We start from the raw sequence: 20,015 nt of genomic DNA, 5'->3' as shown, positions 1-20,015 counted from the left end.
CAAAATGGCCTGTTTTCGTGGTGAACACCATTGCTTTTGATAACCGCCTTAGCTTCCTCTGTGAATATTATGAAAGCCTCGGAAAGTTGAAATTGTTAATTTTTTAAATAAAGTTGTAGATACCAGATAACACAAGAATAACTTGTAAATTGCCAGAGACTTCTTTGTGTGATATAAGCTGAAGGCCCTAGCTATATGGTTCTGTGGAAGATATGATGCAAAGGAAGATTTTCGTCAGAGGCTATAACTCGGCATTAACTGGATTAGAAGTGTTGAAGATAGCTGGTAACACTTTATTGAAGAGTCCAAATTTCAGGTTGAATTAAATTCCCAAAGATATATCATTGTTAGTCTAAGCAAGTGTTTCTCTAATAAATGCCAAAGCTGATACACATTTCAGCAAAAGCGTTTTTCCATATCCATGTTACATTAATTTAAAAAACTTTTTTGTCAGCTTGGATGATACTGGAAATGAATTCGGTGATTTTCGTTTAGCTGTGCAGCTGTTCGAAGAGTGTAATTATAGCAAACATGCTAATGAATTAACTATCGACTGCTTTTATAATATATTTTTGGAGAACATTGTCTTATTCTATATTCAGGGTTCAAACTATGTTTATTCAGTTCTATGAAAAAATCCCAAAATTTCTCCTTTTAAACGCCCCTTTAGCTTGTCAAATTTCGATAAGAGTAAGTCGTCTACTGGGATTTTGCATTGCAAGCGACTTGAAGGTACTCGGATGATAAATAAGTTGTGCGAGGTATTCCGAATGACTCCTAAATGACAAAGGATGTCAGATTATCCTAAAGCTTATTTTCAATCCTGGGACGTACCCGGGTAAAAACAGATCATGTGTCAATGAAGAAATCTTGGATTTAATTTCTTTTATTGTGTAAAATTATGTTAAAAATCAAGAAAAAAAATTGAGACAACAACTTGGCACATAATTTAGGAATACATAAATTTTAAAATCGCCATTTTCAAAATGTTTGGGACAATGTTGATTACCACCGGATACAATGATCTTGCAATATTAAGTTCGATCGTACCACCACTAGCTTTGGTGCTTGTGTCATATATTGAGACCCCATTTCCCATAATGAGCAGTTGCTGTGTTGCTCAAGATCAAGATAAATTTACTCTTGATTTCTCGAACTATATAACAAAATGCCAAACTACATGCTTATTCCTGACTGTGTTGTGGGTGAGCTTAATGCTTTGTGAAATACAACAAGCATTTCTGTTTTAGTCTTAAGAGTTGCGCCTTTCTTCCAAGAAGTAGATCATTTTACGCCCCTGATCTGTAAATCAATTATTGGCAATGAGAAGGATTAAAAAATGACGGTTTTTTTTTACAAGAGAAAAAAGCTCTTAATAGCATTTCTTTAAAATATCAAAACAGATTAAAAATATCATTGTTCTACAGAGTATTTTGTTTATACTAAGTATAAGGTGCAGTAGTAGGACACTTTCTCTGAACGGACGGTGTGCTATGTAAAACAGTTTTGATAAAAAAAACATTCATCGTATGCCAGTGTTCAAACAATTAAATGCCTCCTTTTATGCTTCATACGGGTATGAGGGTTGTCAGCATTAGAAAAAAACAGCAAAACATGATGTATCTTTATTCTAAACCACACCAAAATTGTACGTACTACGGTCGCTATTTTATAGAGAACACGAGCACTTGGACTTTTTTCCCAATCATCCACTTTATAATAATAAAATTGATTTTCAATCAATATTAATTTGCACTTTGAGTGTAGTTAACACAATGAGGTTAAGATTGTCGATGGTGATGTTTTAAACAGATCTTGCACAGATGGTTTGTGGTGTCAAGATGCACAAAAACATAATTCAAAAGATTGATTGCTTTTCTAGAAGAAAACTGCCAGTAATGAAACAATTGGTTATGTAATGTGTGGATTTAGTGTGAACAAGACAGAAAAAAAGATGTGATGTAAAAAATATTGTTTTAGTATTAGAAGTAACGATTATGTCAATTGTGAAAGATACATTGTAATATTTTTTGCGAATAATTGAAATTAGTTTATTTTTATAAAAGATTTGAATCTTTCTGAAACACCATGGAGTTAATTAATAAATACTTCTATGGGAAGTGTACTTAATATAATTTTTGCGTATAGATAACAAAAAACATGAGTTTAATTAACATCTTTTCGTTTTATTGTTTCAGTTTTGATATATTTACATCCACCGAGTATGATTCCCTCTATTTCTTTCAAATCTTAACATTGTAATTCATAGCTCTGTAGAAAATGTTAGAACGTTTATCGATTGGTCAAAACCTTCATCGGCCTGAGAAAAATCACTAACTGCACCAAATGATTTCACATCATCATATGGTTAATAGTTAGTTCATACAAGTACACAAGTACTTCAATCAGTAAGATTTGTTTTATTATCAACCCTGACCTCTGGTACTGGATGATTTAAAGTTAGTCATTTTTCATTAATATATCTATACAACATAGTTTAGAAATACCTTTTTTCGGCAATATTGTAAAGATTTGAATTTTAGTTTTTTTTCGTCTTTACGTGGATAATAATTGATTTTGCGGGATGTCACAGATGTAGTTTAGATAAACTGATAAACAAAGTATCGCTTTCCGTACCCTGTCGTCTCAAGTCTATTATCAATACAAGACTATTGAGATGCATGGTCTGAGGTCGGTCCTAGTGATTTTCTATATCAAACATGATGTAGGCGGGCAGCAATTTGTCGGCTTTGAATGGTCAAACAAAAAGATGAAAGGAGATTTACTTAGACATTATCGACATTAATGATCCTTTATTGTCAGTTAATTATTTTATAGCCACTTTCTAGAATAGGATAATCGACAGTCTCTGTGTGCTTAAACGTTGTCGATATATATTGTATAAATCGAATATTTTTTTTAATTTATAGAAAACCACCTCACCTACGAGATTTATTCTATACGTTATGAGTTTACATGTTTGCATGTTTTCCACATAGGGTATACGTGTCCTTTTCAATAAAGAAAACGGAGTTTACTATAACTTTTACTTATCTAAGTAGGTAAAATGCATCCAAATTAAGTATTTAGTTATCTATATTGGTCACATGTAACGTTATGACTCAAATGCATCAAAAATGTGTCATGGCTGCATTAAAAAGTCGGTGATAGTCACGATTGCAGTACTTTTAGCTAGCACTGAACAGCTGATCACTGTTTCTAATATTTTATTATTGGTATGCATTGCAGAATAGTTTGACTGGATTGTGTTAGAAAATAAAATATAGCGAGTATTGAGGAATTTTCACGGAAAAGGGGTGTTCAAAAATTTAAACTGCCTCGGTCAGCCATACAGCTATTTATAAATAACTTTTCCGGGGTCAAAATGGAATGGGAGTTATCAACAGCAAGGTATCATTATCCTATGGAGAAATTAAACTTAATTATTTGAGTCAAAAAGTCATATGAGTGTGGTATTCTTTTGAAATTGATAATTTCTTTTAAAATCGTGATCTAGGTGTCTAAAGAGGGAGCGGGGTTAATATAAAGGTTTGTTTGTAATGGTATGGAAGCACAGTGCTCCCACATGAAATTAAAAAGACTGAACTAGTGCGGCAGCAACGTGCTTACAGACAGGTGCTCTGGTATATTCCAACGTATTTTTTTTTCACGAATTTTCCTGATTGTTTTGAACATGCAACATTTTAATTCAAAATTCTTTTATGCGTCATTTTCGATAAACTCTCAATGAACGATGTACTTAAACATGTGTCACCTGTCCCTTTTATACAATTATTTATCGCGGTTTTGATAATTTCTCAGATACGAGTTAAGAAAAATGACACATTCTGATTAATGCTAATAGCTTGCATTGCTTTGTGTAGTCTTGATGTAGACGCAGTATCAATTATATTCTATTTCTAGACCATGAAACAGCAAATTTTGTTTTCATTTGAAATATTGACATTTTCCATTTTATTTGTCAGAGATAAAACTACGACTCGATTTTGTAATGTATAATCCAATATATTATTTTTCATCAATAACAATTTAAAATTAATATTTACTCCTTGGACATTTGCTGAAAACTACGTTTATATAATTAAAAGGAATCAATCTTTGAATATTATGAGATGATTAAACACGGGAGGGCGTGATTAAATCTATCCTATCGCCAAAGTCCCTGCAATTGAGGGAAAAAATTGCGATCAGTAAAATAACAGTCGTTTAAAACACAGCCGACAAATAATATGTTTGTATAAATGAAGTTAAGGGGACTCGATAGTCGTGGACATTTTTAGAATATAATGATCTTCTTTTAAAATATTAAGAAGAGAAAGTTAAACATATTTTTTTTCTTTACTAAATAATAGTCTCTAGCTAAAAAGGAAACCCATGCATTATTTTAGGTAGATCTGATGGTTAAATTGTTAACCATTCAGCCTCCTTAATGGCATGTATAGTCATGTCGAACACGTTTACCGAAATGTATGTCACGTGACACGCGTGTTGCAGACGAGTTGCATTATGAAAAGTTTAGGGAGTTCACGCCAGGCTAATAACATCAGTTTATGATAGTGTAGATCATTTTTGCATTTTTGAATATGGGCGCTGTGAGATATTTTTTCTCCTTTCCCATATAGATAGTTTTTGATATAAATAAACTGACCAGATGAAAGAGAAAGATGTACCCAAGTGTGGGGCAGAGCAATGAGTCTATGGGAATTGAATGTACACATGTCCATCTTCCATAGGTTGTGATGCATTTTCCCATGTGGTTGTTTATTTGGTTAGAAAAGTGATTTGAGAGTACGTATATACAAAATGAAACAACAATTTCGAAATTTTAAAGAGGAGCCGAATATCACATGATCATCTTTTCTGTCAGTGAACGTTTAATGTTTTGATGGAAAAATGGTTTTTCAACTTTTTTTATTTTTAAAAATGTAGGCATAGATGTTTAGAAATATATACATATCTCTGTAATTGATACAGAAATACCGCCATCGATCCTCCGAATACCAGTATCTTACCTGTAGACCTTTTACTTTCTATATTATATGTTCTATTTTATTCATTTTTTCAGTGTACATAAAATCAGAACTCAACTAAAAGTTAGCCGCACCATCAACGGACCCACATGTATCGTTCATTTTCCAGATGGTGTCTCAGACCTATTTGATGATCCCTCACCACATTCACGCAGTATGTATCTCAGGCCTGTAACATTTCATGTACAAATTAATTGATACCTCGACGCGCTCTCTCTCTCTCTCTCTCTCTCTCTCTCTCTCTCTCTCTCTCTCTCTCTCTCTCTCTCAATTTTCTTTTTTTTTCAGGTAGGCACATTCCACTTCTACGGTTTCTTCGACTGTTTGACCTATCAATGGAAATCAGTAACGCATCTCTGCCAGGAGATCCCAATATCTATCTCGAAAATAAAACGGCCTTTGCTGACAAATTTATATACGTTGCCTCAAGTAAACTAGAAATTCACCAAAGTTTTTACACGTTGTCTTGTTTGCATCTGCCATTTGACTGCTACACTACATTGCATTATGTTGGGAAAAGTTCGCATTGCAAAATGCTTGAAATGAAAAATAAAAACAATATGCAATGGTTTGCACGACTGTTTCAGCAAAACATCAGAATCGATCCGGTCACCAGAAAACCTCTAGAACTCGACCCTTCTTGGCGAGAAAAGTATGGCCCAATGTGTACAGGTTCTTCGTTTGTTATGGAAAAATTACGCAGACCCGATATATGCTTGGCAAAAGATCACTACAAGATTCAAACATCGGACATTGACAGCCAAAACCACACCAACTGGCTTGCTTATGTTCAGATTTGTATGAATGTCTGCAAACAAGGTCTAGACCAGAACCTATTTAGCAGACTTTTAATTAAGAACGTTGAAAATGGGTTGAAGGAGTTCCAGATAAGATACGAAAACGAGGCTTTGGTGGATGAAGACGTCGTAGTTCACGCTTGGGAGACTTCGGGTAGTTGTGATCAACTATGTTTTGAGCTAACTAGGGGATGCGATGTGTGTATCCAAGCAACCATGACTTTTCATCGAAGTTTAATTAATAATTGTCACTTTTATTCACAAAAAGCAAAGATATAATTCAGTTATATATATGAATTAACATAATAAAATTATATCGACATTTTTCTCTGTCACTTGTTATTTTAGACATGTTAATGTTTGAAGAATTATGACTGAAACACTATTTGATGCGCTTTCGTGAAGAAGACAGAGCTTCGTTTTATTAACAGAAGCTAAGAAGAAACGCATCGATTTTTATTTTAATATTGCATAACGTCTGACATTGTTTTATGGCTTTTGCTATGAGCAGACTTTTAAGTAAGATTTACTGTCCAGTATTTAATCTCTGAACGTAATTGGCGGCACGTACTTTACTTGTTGTTTTCCATAATTCAGCCTGACATATCTTCAAGTGTCACGACATCTTCATTGCTCAGTAGCAACGGTCTTGTACTCCGTGCACAATTGGGGGTTTATTGGGTCCATGCGCCTCTAGTTTACTGTATTCTAATCTGGAGCTAGTGTTGTAAAATATTAAATAGAAGAATGTCGATTATTTTGTGATAATAAATACATTAGACAATCTATTTGAAGTGACGGAAAATATGTAGAAAAATCAATTCTCAACTCAAAAGAAATTGGTGTTCGATATGATAGACAAATGATTTAAATTTGCTAAGAAGTAGTGTCTTGATTGTTAAGAAGTAGCTTACAAATTACATTTTAACTAAGGTTTTTTTAAAGGAAAAAATCAAAACACCCTGTCCTCCTTTCAACAATTTTAGCAATCCAAATTTCAGCTTTTCTCTCCCATTACTGACTGTAACGCATGGAGTGACAACAGATCTGATCAATTAACCTTATACGTGTGTCCTATATGTGAGACTTTATACATTGTATAAATTCGTAAGATATTAGTATTAGCTGCTTAAAGTAGCCTTAACAAGCAATCAATTCATTAATTACCTAGTGTATAAGGCTATGATTGTCTATAAGACAACGTATATGTTCTAATGGATATGACGTTTAAATTATTGCGTGGACCCTGAGGTCCACGCAGAAAATATATAAGCGAGGTTAAACCGGATGCTAAGGGGAAAATTCAACCTGCGCATGAGCTAGCCTGGTTCCTGCTCACGTTTATCTGAATCGGGATCGGGATTCCGTGCCATATGCACACATAAGTTCAAAGGCGCTGTAATTGTAAAGTTGTCGGTAAACAGTACAAAAACAAAGTATACGTTGATTGGCATGTGATATGAACTATCAGTATTATGAAATAAGTTAATGTTATGCCGAAACTACAACATGCATCAACTAGCATAACTTGCAATGTTTTGTTGTTTTTCGAATACACATGTAACTTAACTTTACTTTTATAGTAGGCGAGGCTAGAGAACTTCCCGATTAAATTTTTTTAAGCATTTAAGTATAATTGAATAATTATGTCACTGCATGAAACTTTAAATCTCAAGAAAAATGCATTAAAATATGAAAGCTGTCACTGCATAGTTAACAAAGTAGTGCGAATCGTAATGTGAGCGCAAATAGTAGAATTCACTGAATGCCTGAACTATACATGCAAACTTCATTCATAGATAGATCATAATTAGTTTAGAAGTATGAATCCTTTAAATTCTGAGATAAAAAGTCAGGGCTATACATACATGTATACGTAATACACCGTACAAATTTAGTGGTTAAAAGTGGTTAAACGCAGAGGGCTAGAGTCGGTGGAATCTCTGATAATCTTAAGGCTTTCACGTTTTTGTTGGAAACACATGCAAATGGTCCACGTATTGTAGTCCTTTTTTAAAGGACAGCAACTTGTATTAGTTGCAACTATATAAGCTTAACCAGTTTTGACCTTTGACATCTTTGTAGAATAGAAATGGTTAAAACGACCGTTGCCCTGCTGTTGCATCCGTGTCCGCTCCTCGCTACATGCATGACTGTACTTTAGTTGCTTGACAGCCGACCAGGACCCCAAACTGTTACCCTTCAAGAGCGGTCATAAGCACTTGGTTTCCATTACGGTAACCAATAAAGCGCAGTGTTTGTTCGCACAAAGAGGCTGGAGCTGTCAATAGTGATGTTCTGAGAAGATCTTGCACAGCTGGTTTGTGGTGTCAGAATGAACAGATATCCTTACATAATTCAAAAGATTGATGGCTTTTTTTCTGAAAGCAAATTGATGAAACAATCAGTCATAGCATACTTAATATTGTATGCCATATGTGATGTGCATAAGACGAGTGAATGGGCACATGCATTGGACGTCAAAAACTGTGGGTTTTTTTTTTTTTTAGAATTAATGTATAAGAAATGATTTTCATGGCTATTGAATGGCATTTCATGAACTTTATATCTAAAAAGAAGTGTTAAAGAGTTCCAACCAAGCCTATTAATTAAGTTATATTGAAAAATTGTGAACGAGATCATAAAAAAACAACGATTCTACAATGTGAAAATGACAATCAAGCGGATTGATTTGTTTTAGTGTCCAGTCATTGTGACGTAAATGGGAAATAAATATTCATATAATATAGAATTAACCATTCAATTAACGCGTTAAAAACAAGGTCATTAGTTTGGGTATTTATGATTTATTTCGATTACAAATCAATGTAACACATCGTAATTACATGTAATATGCAAATTACCCAATCACAGACCTTAGAGTCTAGATAGATATTTCTTAACAGATTAGGGGTATACTAGAACTAACTTTTTGACCTGTTTGTTTTTGCACCACAGTCGTTGTTGGATTGGAGGTGCCTGTAAAGTAAATTGAAAAAGTATTAGCAACAGTTGCTTGTAAGTTATCATACAGGGACAACCCTGCAATCAATATCATTGATATTTTGATGCCTCGATATATACTAAAAACATAATAAAATTTTCTGTTTGTTTACAAAATACCAAAAGTGGTTTTTTTTATTTATTTATTTTATTTCTAATATATGTTTTTAGTTTATGGAGGAGTTTTAACCTTTAAGATTTACTATGTGAAGTTATTTTTTTGCGTATGCATGATACATTGATCTTGGGGATGTCGCAGATGTAGTTTGAGTCAAGAGATAAAGAGATAGACAAAGTATCGCCTTCTGCCCCTTGTCATCTCAAGACGATGTTCAACACAGGACTATCGTGTTACATGTATCTATAGGGGGCCTCAATGATTTCCTGTCCGAAATAGGATGTAGGTGGGGAAACTATTTTAACGACATTTATCGAGAAAATGAGGGCTTTAAAGAACAATTGCCTACGTGATGAAGACAAGATAACAAATATTATCTAGTTTTTCTGCTTTTATTGTCTAGCTATTAGTAATTTACTTATTTACAAATTAGCTTTAAAAGTTTTGTGTACTGGTGATCAAGTTGTATTGTTTAAGATGTGCTGATTTTTTTTTTTAATTTGGAGATTTCTAAATAAGAATTTATATTGATACATAAGCCTATGTTTTAAACAAGTCATCAAAAGTTAACCTAAAGAAATGGACATCCAAATACTGCATTAAATTGATGGATTGGAAAGTCTTTGCTGGAATAATAAGGCCAGCGAAGATTGCAAACATTTCCTGTTGTATGTTTGATTATGTAAACATCTCTTTGGAAACTCTTTTTACGTCTTTCTCAATTTTTTTTTATTAATTTTGTAATTGCGAGGTGTCTAGGTTATAAGAGTACATGTATATGCAAGAGAATAAAAAGAAATGGTTCATCAGTTCATCGTACAAACAAACACACCATAGGAAACAAAACAAAGCTGTCAATGAGACAGCAATTAGACAGCAAACCGGGCTTTCTTTAATGTGAGCAGTATCCGTAATCCATTTGTCAATCAAATAAATCAAAGTACGATGCTTATCTCCATGATGCATATTTTGTAAGATTGAAATTCAAATGACTTCCTGAAACTGTAGGAGGAGTAATCTACACAAATAATGCACCATGTGTGCAAAATTATGGAAAATGCGTTGAGTTCAATAGCTAGCATTTTTCTTATAAATTCACAAAAATAAAATACAAGTAATACACACATCTTTCACATGCATGTAAGTACAATTGAACTACAAAACAAAAGAGTTTCCTTATCTTAAAAACTGAAGAAAAAATTATCCGGACAATGGGGTACCCTGTATGTAACATTTTATTAAATAGTTTAACAGCCATTTACTTTTCTCATGTTTATCAGAAATAAAAATCCAAGTAATATTGACATCTCCGATATATGAACAATTAATCTGCAAAAAAAAACCCTTTCCTATCTTGAATACTGTAGGAGAAGTTATCCGTACAATAGCGATACCCTATTTGCATTATTATGCAAAAAAAGTGATTAAGTTTCTTGTTGGTATTTTTGCATGAATTATCAAAATCCAAGTAAAATGCTCATCTCTGATATTTGTACAACTCATCAGCATGCAAAACAAACATTTCCTTTATTTAAAACTGGAGTTATCCATACGAAAGGGGTACCCTTTTGGCAGCCGCCCGTCCGCTATTTCCACCATTTCAATAACCTTATTTTCCCTAGCAACGGAAACCCAGTTAAAAATCAACTTTGAATAAAAATACCTAATAAACATAAATAGTTATATGTTGGTAATTTCATCTTTAAAGTTTTAAGTTAAATTCGAACTCTGTCTTTTCCTTTATAAGGGTTTGCCAAATGTCTTTTGGTTTGGCAAACATTTTTAAGGTGCATGATACTAAATCGGATTCATAATACTCATTGATTGACGTGTTCCGTGCATTTTGTGCTGACATTGATTTGTTATCCACTTATACAGGTAACAATTTACAAAAAATACATACTTGTATATTTACTAGTATAATTTACACAATAGTCAATTTCTAATCAATCGTTTATTGTGGGATAAACCTTTGAAAACAGATACAATTTGGAAACCCAACCACCCCCCCCCCCCAAAGAAAAAAAAATTTAAATTTTTTTTTAAAAATTCAAATGATACTCAAGTCTCTGGCACATTTGTTACCATGACGTTTTACTCTTCCTTCTTTTACTCTCCCTCCCAAATCCTATTTATAATCAATAACTTTGATTTCAGGACTACTACATGACGTCACACACCATGAAATAGCCGTATACTTCAGCCCCTGGCAAATATGGATTTAAAGAAATGTTCTGTACTTATCAACCTATGACGTTGTTTTCCTGTTAAAGGTTGAAAAGGACAAATAATCTGATACTGTGGAGATCGACTGGTGAAATTAATTTTATAAATCGAAAAGATGTTGTTGTTTTTGTTTTGTTAGATGATAAATATTGTGGTTTTAGGTTTTAACAATGACTTTCATATAATTTAAACTAGTCGATGGTTGTACAGCTCGAATCTTGCATTCATATACGCATATTGACCAAAAATAATGTTGGAGTATAATATATTTCTATCACATACATTAAAATCTTTGCTGACCATAAGTAAGTATTATAAATGGAAAACATGTAATTAAAAGAAAAAAGCTCAAATTGTGACCATTTCCCTTTAAAAGACATAGCGTAAGTTATTCCAACCAAGGTATACCTATACATATATTGGATGAACACTTCGTACTTGGTTAGGTGTACACATGCAAATGTACTTGTTTTATTTTCTATTTGGTCGATGACATTATATAAATAGTGCCTGTTTGGGAGGGTAACCATTGTCAACCGACGCGAAGCGGAGGTTGACAATGTTTTTCGAGGGATGTCAATTTCAACTGTTATCCTCCTAAACAGGCACTATTTATTTTATTAAACTGAATGTCTTAATTTTAGAGATTTTTTACTGCTTTTATATAGAAAAGACTGAATTCCACATAATTTACGCGCATGTAACAATTCGTTGTGTTACCCGTTGCTATGTGTGTTGCTAACGCTGAGGGTAATACAACGGATTATCAACTGCGTCTAAACCAATCAGATTTCAGTATTTAACATGAAAGTATGATAATCTGTTTTGTTACCTAAATGACCTTTGTGTTTAATTCTTTTATATCACTTATTTCGTCAATAAATCACCATTTTAATTCGCGTTTATGTTGAAAGTAATGGGATGTCATCCTTTCTGTAATCCATAACAATGCTTTTGCTGAGGTTGTCGATGATATGGTAAAAAAGATTTTTGTTAAAAATAATGTAAAGTCAAAAAAGAGGATGAAATTGTTGTTTTTATCAATTGAACGGGTAATATGGTTGTTGCTGGGATTTTGTAGGGTTATTTATGGTTTTAAAAAGGTTGATGACTATGCTATTGCTGAAACTCGTCTTGTATTTGATTGTTGCTAAAGTTGATTATATCGTTGTTGTTAAAATTGATAATGTCTCTGTTGCTGAGTTTGAAAATTTGATGATGTTGTTTTCATGGTTGATAATGTCTTTGTGGAAGATGTATAAATAATGTTGTTGTTTTAAAGTTGATTTTGTCGGTATTCCTTTAGTTGATAATCACGTTGTTGCAAAAGCTGATAATGTCGTTGTTGCTGAAATTGATATTGACGTTGATTTGAGGTTGATAAATATCGTTATAGCTAAAGTTGATACTGCAGTGTTGCTAAATGTGATGATGTTGTTGCTTAAGTTGATAATGTTATAAATGCTGAGGTTGATTTTGCGATTTTTTTTAGGTTTATAACGTCGTTGCTGCTGCAGTTTATAACGTTGTTCTTGCTGCAGTTGATAATGTCTCTGTTGTGGAAGTTAATAGTATTACTGTTGCTAAAATTGATTATGTCGTAGTTGTGGTGATTGCTGAGTATAACTTCGATAATGTCCTAATTTCTGAAGTTGATAATGTCATTATTGCTTAAGTTGATAGTACATGTATATCGGTGTTGCCAATTTTGATAATGTCGTTATTGCTGAAGTTGTTAATATCGTTGTTTTTGAAGTTGATAATGCCGTTGTTGCTACAGTTTATAATGTCATTTTGCTGAAGTTGACAATGTCATTACGCTTAAGTTGATAGTGTCATTGTTGCTGTAAAAGATGATGTCGTTTTGCTAAAGTTGACAAAGTTGGTGTTTCTAAAGTTGATGATATTGTTGGCACTGAAGTTTATAATGTCGTTGTTGCTGATATATTGATGATGTTTCTGATTCTGAAAAAATTGATAATGTTATTATTTTTGAAGTTATTATATCGTTGTTTTGGAGTTGATTATGTCATTGTTGCAGAAATAATGCTGTTGTTTTTTACTTAATTAAGTTGATAATGTCGTTGTTGTGAAAGTTAAAACTGTCGCTGTTGATGAAGTTGAGTATGTCGTCATTGCTGAATTTGATAATATCAGTGTTGCAAAAGTTGATTATTTCTTTGTTGCTAAAGTTGATAATGTCATTGTTGCTGAAGGTGATATCGTCGTTGTTTTAAAATTGATAAAGTCGTTGTTGTTTAAATTGAATGTTGTTGTCATCGTTGCTGATTATTTGCGAAGGGTAATGAATCAAAGATAATAATGATGAGGAGGGGGACAAAAGGAGGATTATCAGATTGAGTCTTAAAGATATCCCATAAATCTTAAAAGTTCTAGATTAAGTACATGGATAATGTAGAATTATTTGTGGGATAGTACATTTGGTAATATCCAGTAATGATTTTAAGGCATCGACCACTAGCTCTGCTTTGCATGGCTACAGAGTCCCAACAGCTGTGTGTAGTTTATCTTTTTATTCCTCTCATTGATCTAGCATTCTAGCCAGTGTCGGTATGTATATATAACATAATAGATAATAATCATACCTTTTACTGACCGGCGCTGAAGACAGGGATAAATATTGCAGTTCTTCTAAAATCTCACCGGATAAACCGAGCAAATTCCAAAGGAGCACGGGACCTCCAGGTATTAAATTAATATTCCAGTTATTATTACCAACAATCAAATGAATAGTTTATCATAATCCCTTAACTTCATTAAGTTTTCACATTATATCAAAAAATGCCTTTAAGCGAATTTTCTTTTCAAAAGCAACATTTTTGACAAATTTAAGTAATTTTAACATAAAAATACATGACCACAGAAAACAAGATTTAAACTGGACTGCATTCAACGTGGATAAAACTTGTAACTTTGTCATGTGATCAATATCAAAATGTTGCTTTATGTTTGGACACACGTTCTATTGAGCTAGTTTTCCATTGTCCACCATTGGGGGAAATTATTAACCACAACTTAACGTTGTGAAATTTTCAATAAGTCTTGTTTCTTTTAATTTCGAAACGAATACGGAGAAATTTGTACGTGTTCGTTAACGTTTAAAAATGTAGGTAATTTAAAAATTACGGAAAGAAAACGGTTGAATTTTTTGTCAGTTCCACGGTAGCTTGATCATAAACTATATTTGTATATCACATTTTGTGAACAAAATGTAAATTGTTTCGTAGTTACTTCAATACCACAAGTTTTAGAAAACGCATTAACAATACAACGGACATATAATGAAACCCCAATTAGGATTGATGATACATGTAACTGATTTTATTCAAATCACAAAAACCTATAGTCAGTTTTCTCTGAAATACGTATGTAATTTTTAAAAATGAAATCACTTGCCATTTTGAACGAAATTTCTTGGGGGACGGGATGGATGGTGGGGAGGACTTATAGATAAATAAGACTATTTATGATATGATCATAAAAAATAACTCTAATGGTTTTAATTTAAATTCATATAACTTGCAGTTTGTATGCCCAGTAATAACGGTATTCTTTTATCTGGCTACCACGGATATCAACGCTATTAATCATTGATTGATATTTTTTTTAATATTAATTTTGTGATGTTATTACACTTCATCAATTTTATCAAAATTTAAAGGGTAAAAATTATCAAATGTGAGGTGACGTTCTTACAGTCTGAAATTATAAATAAATGAAACAAGAGAAAAGACGTTTATTTCATGATTTTTATGAAAATCTATCTTTTGGTTTCTTTTTTAATTATTCAAAATCGAATATTTTTGTGAACTAAATGCATGGCTATCTATTATAATGCATAAGCCGCGGGTTGATTAAACTAGATATTGATAGTATGATGTTCAATCCCATTAATCAAACCATGTTCTTTTTGTATCTGTTTTTAGTTTTGTCACAAAGCATTTCCTAAAATATTATGGGTTTTAAATTGAGTAATTGAAACAATGTAATGTTGCGCGGTTTTCACGTGGCAATGTGATAATCTTGTGTCATATTGTAAATTTTCAAATAACTGGGCGGGTGTAAATACAAAATTTATTTCATGACATAAATGTTATATTTACACCCACCCAGTAAATTCAAAATTTACACCTTGGCACTTGTTTGAAGTCTTTCATCATGATAATTCACTGAGTGTAAGGGTTATTTCTTGGTAAGATAGAGAAGAAGGGGCTATTATGTTTTCTCTCAATAGCGTTTTATGGTTTTTTAGGCAAACTAAAAATTTGAAATTATTTTTATTCTTTCAGCTTTGGTCAATAAGAATTTCTTCTCAGCTTTTAATATCTATTAGGGCTTGTTGTTCTTATTTTTTCGCTCGATAGTATTTTTTTTTAATTATATAATCGGTATAAATGGGCATTACCTCATCCAAAAGGAATAGAAGAAATATGACGTGACAGTCCAATCTATCATTATCTTTGAATGTATATGGCCAATTTGGTGTAATTGAACTTAGTGCTCTATCACCCTAAACCCATCATAACCTGCATGGGCCAGGTCCGCCATGAACTCCCCAAAGCGTGTCTGACACCATTATATTTATTAAATTGGCGACCATTTGATGGAATTTTAATTTAGGAAATATGAAGTTCAGTGAAGCAAATTTTTGAGTGAAGATGATGCACGATGTTGCACAGAGAAGTCACAGTTGTCTACTTTAGTTACCGAGACCTGAGCAGAGTTATCAGGCGAGTTATCCTGAGACACGCACATCATGTGCCTTTTGACTTCATTGCTTCTTGAAGGTGTCTGAATCCTGTAGCATAGTATAGCATCAGTACAGTGCATTGATAGTGGGGTTTTTTTCAGTTATACATGTGTATATGATACGAGTCTTTAACCCCATTGATTCGACATATTTAAAGTTTTTCAGGTACATTAATTTGGTATGTTATTTTTTAGAAGAGCTGAAATGAGGTATATTTTCCACTGATTTATTTGAATTACATTGTTTCTCGACTGATATGCTGAAAAAAAGATGAAAATTGCGGGGAAAGGTTAAATTTGTGATGTCATACTTCTAATTTGTGGGCATTTTTATAAAAATCAAAATTATGAAATAACTTGATATGTATATCTCTACAAAGAAAACAAAGAATTACCTACAGTCAAATGATGATGTTCACATTAGGAGGCCATTTTAGTCCTATATCACATAGTCCTTTTTCGTGGACTTAGTCTATCAGACTCTTGCCTTCAGAAACCGAAGAAAGCCCACTGAAGAAGCAAGCCATCATTTCGTCAACGCTGCACACGTTCTTGTGTGTATAGTTCTATGACTGTGTTAACACTTGGCATTGTTTGTTTTAACATTGGATTCAAGAATATTATTAAATAGTTTAATATACATGTTACAGTCACAAAATTGCTCAAAAGTCCTAGCTTTGTTCTTCGTTTTCTTCTTCCTGGTAGAGGCTTAGAGAGTTCTTATCAACCCGCGTTTGAATCGATAATTACATAATGCTGTTTGCAAACCGGTGATTTTTCCCGCGTGTTTGCAATAACATAGGAGTCTATTTAAAATAGTATTTTTTTACTGTGAATTCCATTGTATATTCAGTGCACGTGTGAAGGCATACTTATAAACGAACAATTAAATACATTTTGTTAAATAGTTTTCATATGTCAACTTAAATTTGAAGTTAAATCTATATATGTGTATGCAACACAGAAACATTCCAAATCTGTCTTCAAATTTATGAATAACTACAAAAAAGTGTTTCAAAAGCTATTCTGTTTTTTATTTCCTTTTTGTGATATTTTGCCTTAAGTATAAAATGTATAGACATTTCATAAAAGCTACATGTATATTTATTTATTGGTTACGACAAAGGGTGGTTAAAAGTTTTACTTATTTCTTATTCCTCTGATTTTTTTGGTGAAATTTTATGAATTAAGCCGTGTCTTTATTTTTATGATGATCTAATTTAAGTATAATGAATAAAAGTCAATTTCAATACACAAATGTATATAAAAAGTAATGACTAATATCCATTAAAAAATATAATTTTGTAACAAAATTTGAGCGTTTTGAGAAAAGAGTGCTTGTCTTCGTGGAGAAAGTCTCATACATGTACCATTTAAAATCAATAGTTGTTAAAAAAAAAATCAATAACAAAACAAAACTCGATCAGTGGATAGACATAATATAGTCAGTCAAGATTTGAGCTTTTTCAATTGAGGGTTCGACACCATCAATAGTTTCGAACTTTTGTCATTCATTTATGTTTGGTAAAAAATCCAACTGATCATATCATTAGTTTTCCTGTTGCTTGATTTCACGACTGATTTCTCAAAGCTAAATAAAACAATAAAAACATTTAGAATATGAAATTGTATTTTACGATTAAACCAATGGATATTTGCGCCATTTTTATTACGTACGTATTATTATATCTATCGTATCTCTGTATTCCAAAAACCAAAATCATTACGATTAATAGAAAAAAAAAATCGGTCATTTTATTTTTGACCTGAAGGATTTCTGTATAAGTATTCACAATTAATGCTCACTGAACGTTTGGGATGGGTTGAAGAAAGGGGGGGGGGGGGGTTCTTCGAAATGTGACTTGTCATAATCATTGTGGCCTTTTATTGCGTTCATAAATAGCATCGACGGCCAATAAAGTGATAGAAAAGATAAACAATTCTAAAGCGTGTCTTTGTGTGCGTTAATTACAGAGCGACATCTGGGCATTCTTTTTTTGTTTGTTGTCCAGATATCCCATCGACCTGTGTGCATAAAAATTAATCTAGTCGCCGCTCTACACCGATGTAACCAAATAAAATCACGCAGACTGGGTCCCCTTTATTGCCCTTTTCACGCAACATTTCCTTTTTTATGTGTCATTTTATTGGTTGCAATCACAAAAACATAGTTTCTATAGGGTTAAAAAAAAAGTTCGGCTCGTACAAAATGAAGGGGGGGGGGGAAGGCCTCACAATTAAAACTGTCCACGTAACATTTGCCATTTTTTATACTATATAGTAGCTAGGCAGGATGTGTACCGATTTTTTTTTTAGACCATTTTATTGTATTTCTTAGCAAGGACGTATATATACTAACATAATTATATGTTAAGTTGATCGTCTGTTCATGTAAAAACTTGTAAAAAGAAAAGGTTTTCACGTAAAAACTTCCAAAAGATAACTTCTTTTATCGATTATAATACTGATATACGTTCAAATTCCGCAGTTTCCGTAGATTTAGCGTCATTAAACTGTAATTAGAGTAACCATCCAGGACCATTTTTTTCAAGTCCCCGTATAATCATATAACCTTCAACTGAGGAAACATATTGCCTGGCTTTCAATTAAGGCACTGTAACATTCTTTCTTCCATCGATTGGGGGAGGTTTATATTTCATACACAAAGGACAAAGGAAAATGACCCCTGAAGTAAGAATATCTGTATACATTACGCCTAATACGCTACTAATGCCTCACAATACGTATTAACGGCATTGTGTACGTAACAACCTTAACACTTTGTGGCAAACCTTTTTTAAAACTTAAAATGCATGGAGGAAAAACGAAGTCGTGCAGGAGTTTTCCTCCAATCCATAAGCTCTGGAAAATTGGGCTAATGGCTATATATGCTACCTAGGAATTTGGCTTAATAGCCAGCAACCCTGAGGAAACTGATCATATCATTGGTTTCCCCTTTCATAGCAAGCTTTTTTTTTTTTTAGGGAAAATCCGTTTCATAAAACAATACATTTTCTCGTTTTTCCCCAGAAAAATTGAAATAAAAATTTGGGGCGGAACATTCACAAGCATTCCAATTAATCATTAAGTTAAAGCATCATGTTGACCTCATGATTTTATAAAGATTTGTGTTTTATACTGAATTTTGGTTTCTTCTCTTTTTTTAACGATATATTGTAGAGAGTGAGAGGTCGACATCAGAGCTGCCATGAACAGTATCCACATCGTCACTGCCGCAGTGTGGATATCTGCCTTAATATCTGTCCACGGTACGTCCCACATACATGTATATCTATATCGGTTTCATTGAACGTGTTAAAATCGGTAAAACATGCATCACTCCTACAATATTGTCAGTATTGGTAAGGAATGATTTGTCAACATACCTATATATTGAAAAGTGAAATAATATATATATAGGCCTAGATGTAGGTGACAACTGATACGAGCAATATATATGTTATTGATATGATAAATTACAGACAAATTGGAAAAAAATATGTTTGGAAAAACATTCAATGGCATACGAGGCACACAACATTTTTTAAAGTAGAGGGGTACAAACTTTCCAGAAATCTTCAGAAAAAGCGAAAATAAAAACATCGCCAATCTTCAAAATCCCAAAATGACCATATGAAAGTTAATGTTCCCTTTAATTCATAATATGAGTGGGGGAGGGGCAGCTCCTTCAAATTCCAATTTCTATATGTAGATTTAAATAAAAATTCTTTTTTGAGAAAAGGGGGACGGGGCAAGTCCCCTACTCCCCCACCCCGATGCTACGTGCTACTAGCATATTGTAGATACAGATCCTGCAACAAAGCAATTTTAGTTTCGAGCTTTTCAATGCATATCAAAATTTAAACACCAATTATTCATATAAAAGACGATTAATGTATATATATGTATAAAAATAAAGTAAGGGGGATGTCACTTCAACGCGAATCTGTCTGAAGTCTAAATTGCGAATAAACTATTGTACGAGTTAACTCGCTTTTGGGCGCGAAAATCAAAGCTGTCATACTACACAAACAAATTGCAAAGCCTTTA

The 20,015-nt window shown here is 32.8% G+C and overlaps 2 protein-coding genes across 2 annotated transcripts in view; both read left to right on the top strand.

Moving 5' to 3' along the window:
• The first annotated feature begins 3,333 nt into the window (after positions 1-3,333).
• On the top strand, positions 3,334-6,173 carry LOC128178928 (uncharacterized). The gene is made up of 3 exons (XM_052846365.1): positions 3,334-3,411; positions 5,087-5,205; positions 5,340-6,173. The coding sequence occupies exons 1-3, from the start codon at positions 3,386-3,388 to the stop codon at positions 6,125-6,127; spliced, it is 933 nt and encodes a 310-aa protein (XP_052702325.1). The 5' UTR covers positions 3,334-3,385; the 3' UTR covers positions 6,128-6,173.
• Positions 6,174-13,745: 7,572 nt separating this feature from the next.
• Positions 13,746-20,015, top strand: part of LOC128178919 (uncharacterized) — a 36,745-nt gene continuing 30,475 nt past the window's right edge. The window contains exons 1-2 of the mRNA XM_052846356.1: positions 13,746-13,901; positions 19,146-19,234. Coding sequence (XP_052702316.1) covers positions 19,174-19,234 — 61 coding nt within the window. The 5' untranslated portion in view covers positions 13,746-13,901; positions 19,146-19,173. The remainder of the gene's footprint in view (positions 13,902-19,145; positions 19,235-20,015) is intronic.

Source organism: Crassostrea angulata, chromosome 1 (genome assembly GCF_025612915.1).
Source record: "Crassostrea angulata isolate pt1a10 chromosome 1, ASM2561291v2, whole genome shotgun sequence".
Classification (NCBI taxonomy): domain Eukaryota; kingdom Metazoa; phylum Mollusca; class Bivalvia; order Ostreida; family Ostreidae; genus Magallana; species Magallana angulata.
The sequence above is the reverse complement of the archived record's forward strand: the minus strand, read 5'-3'. Positions and strand labels throughout refer to the sequence as shown.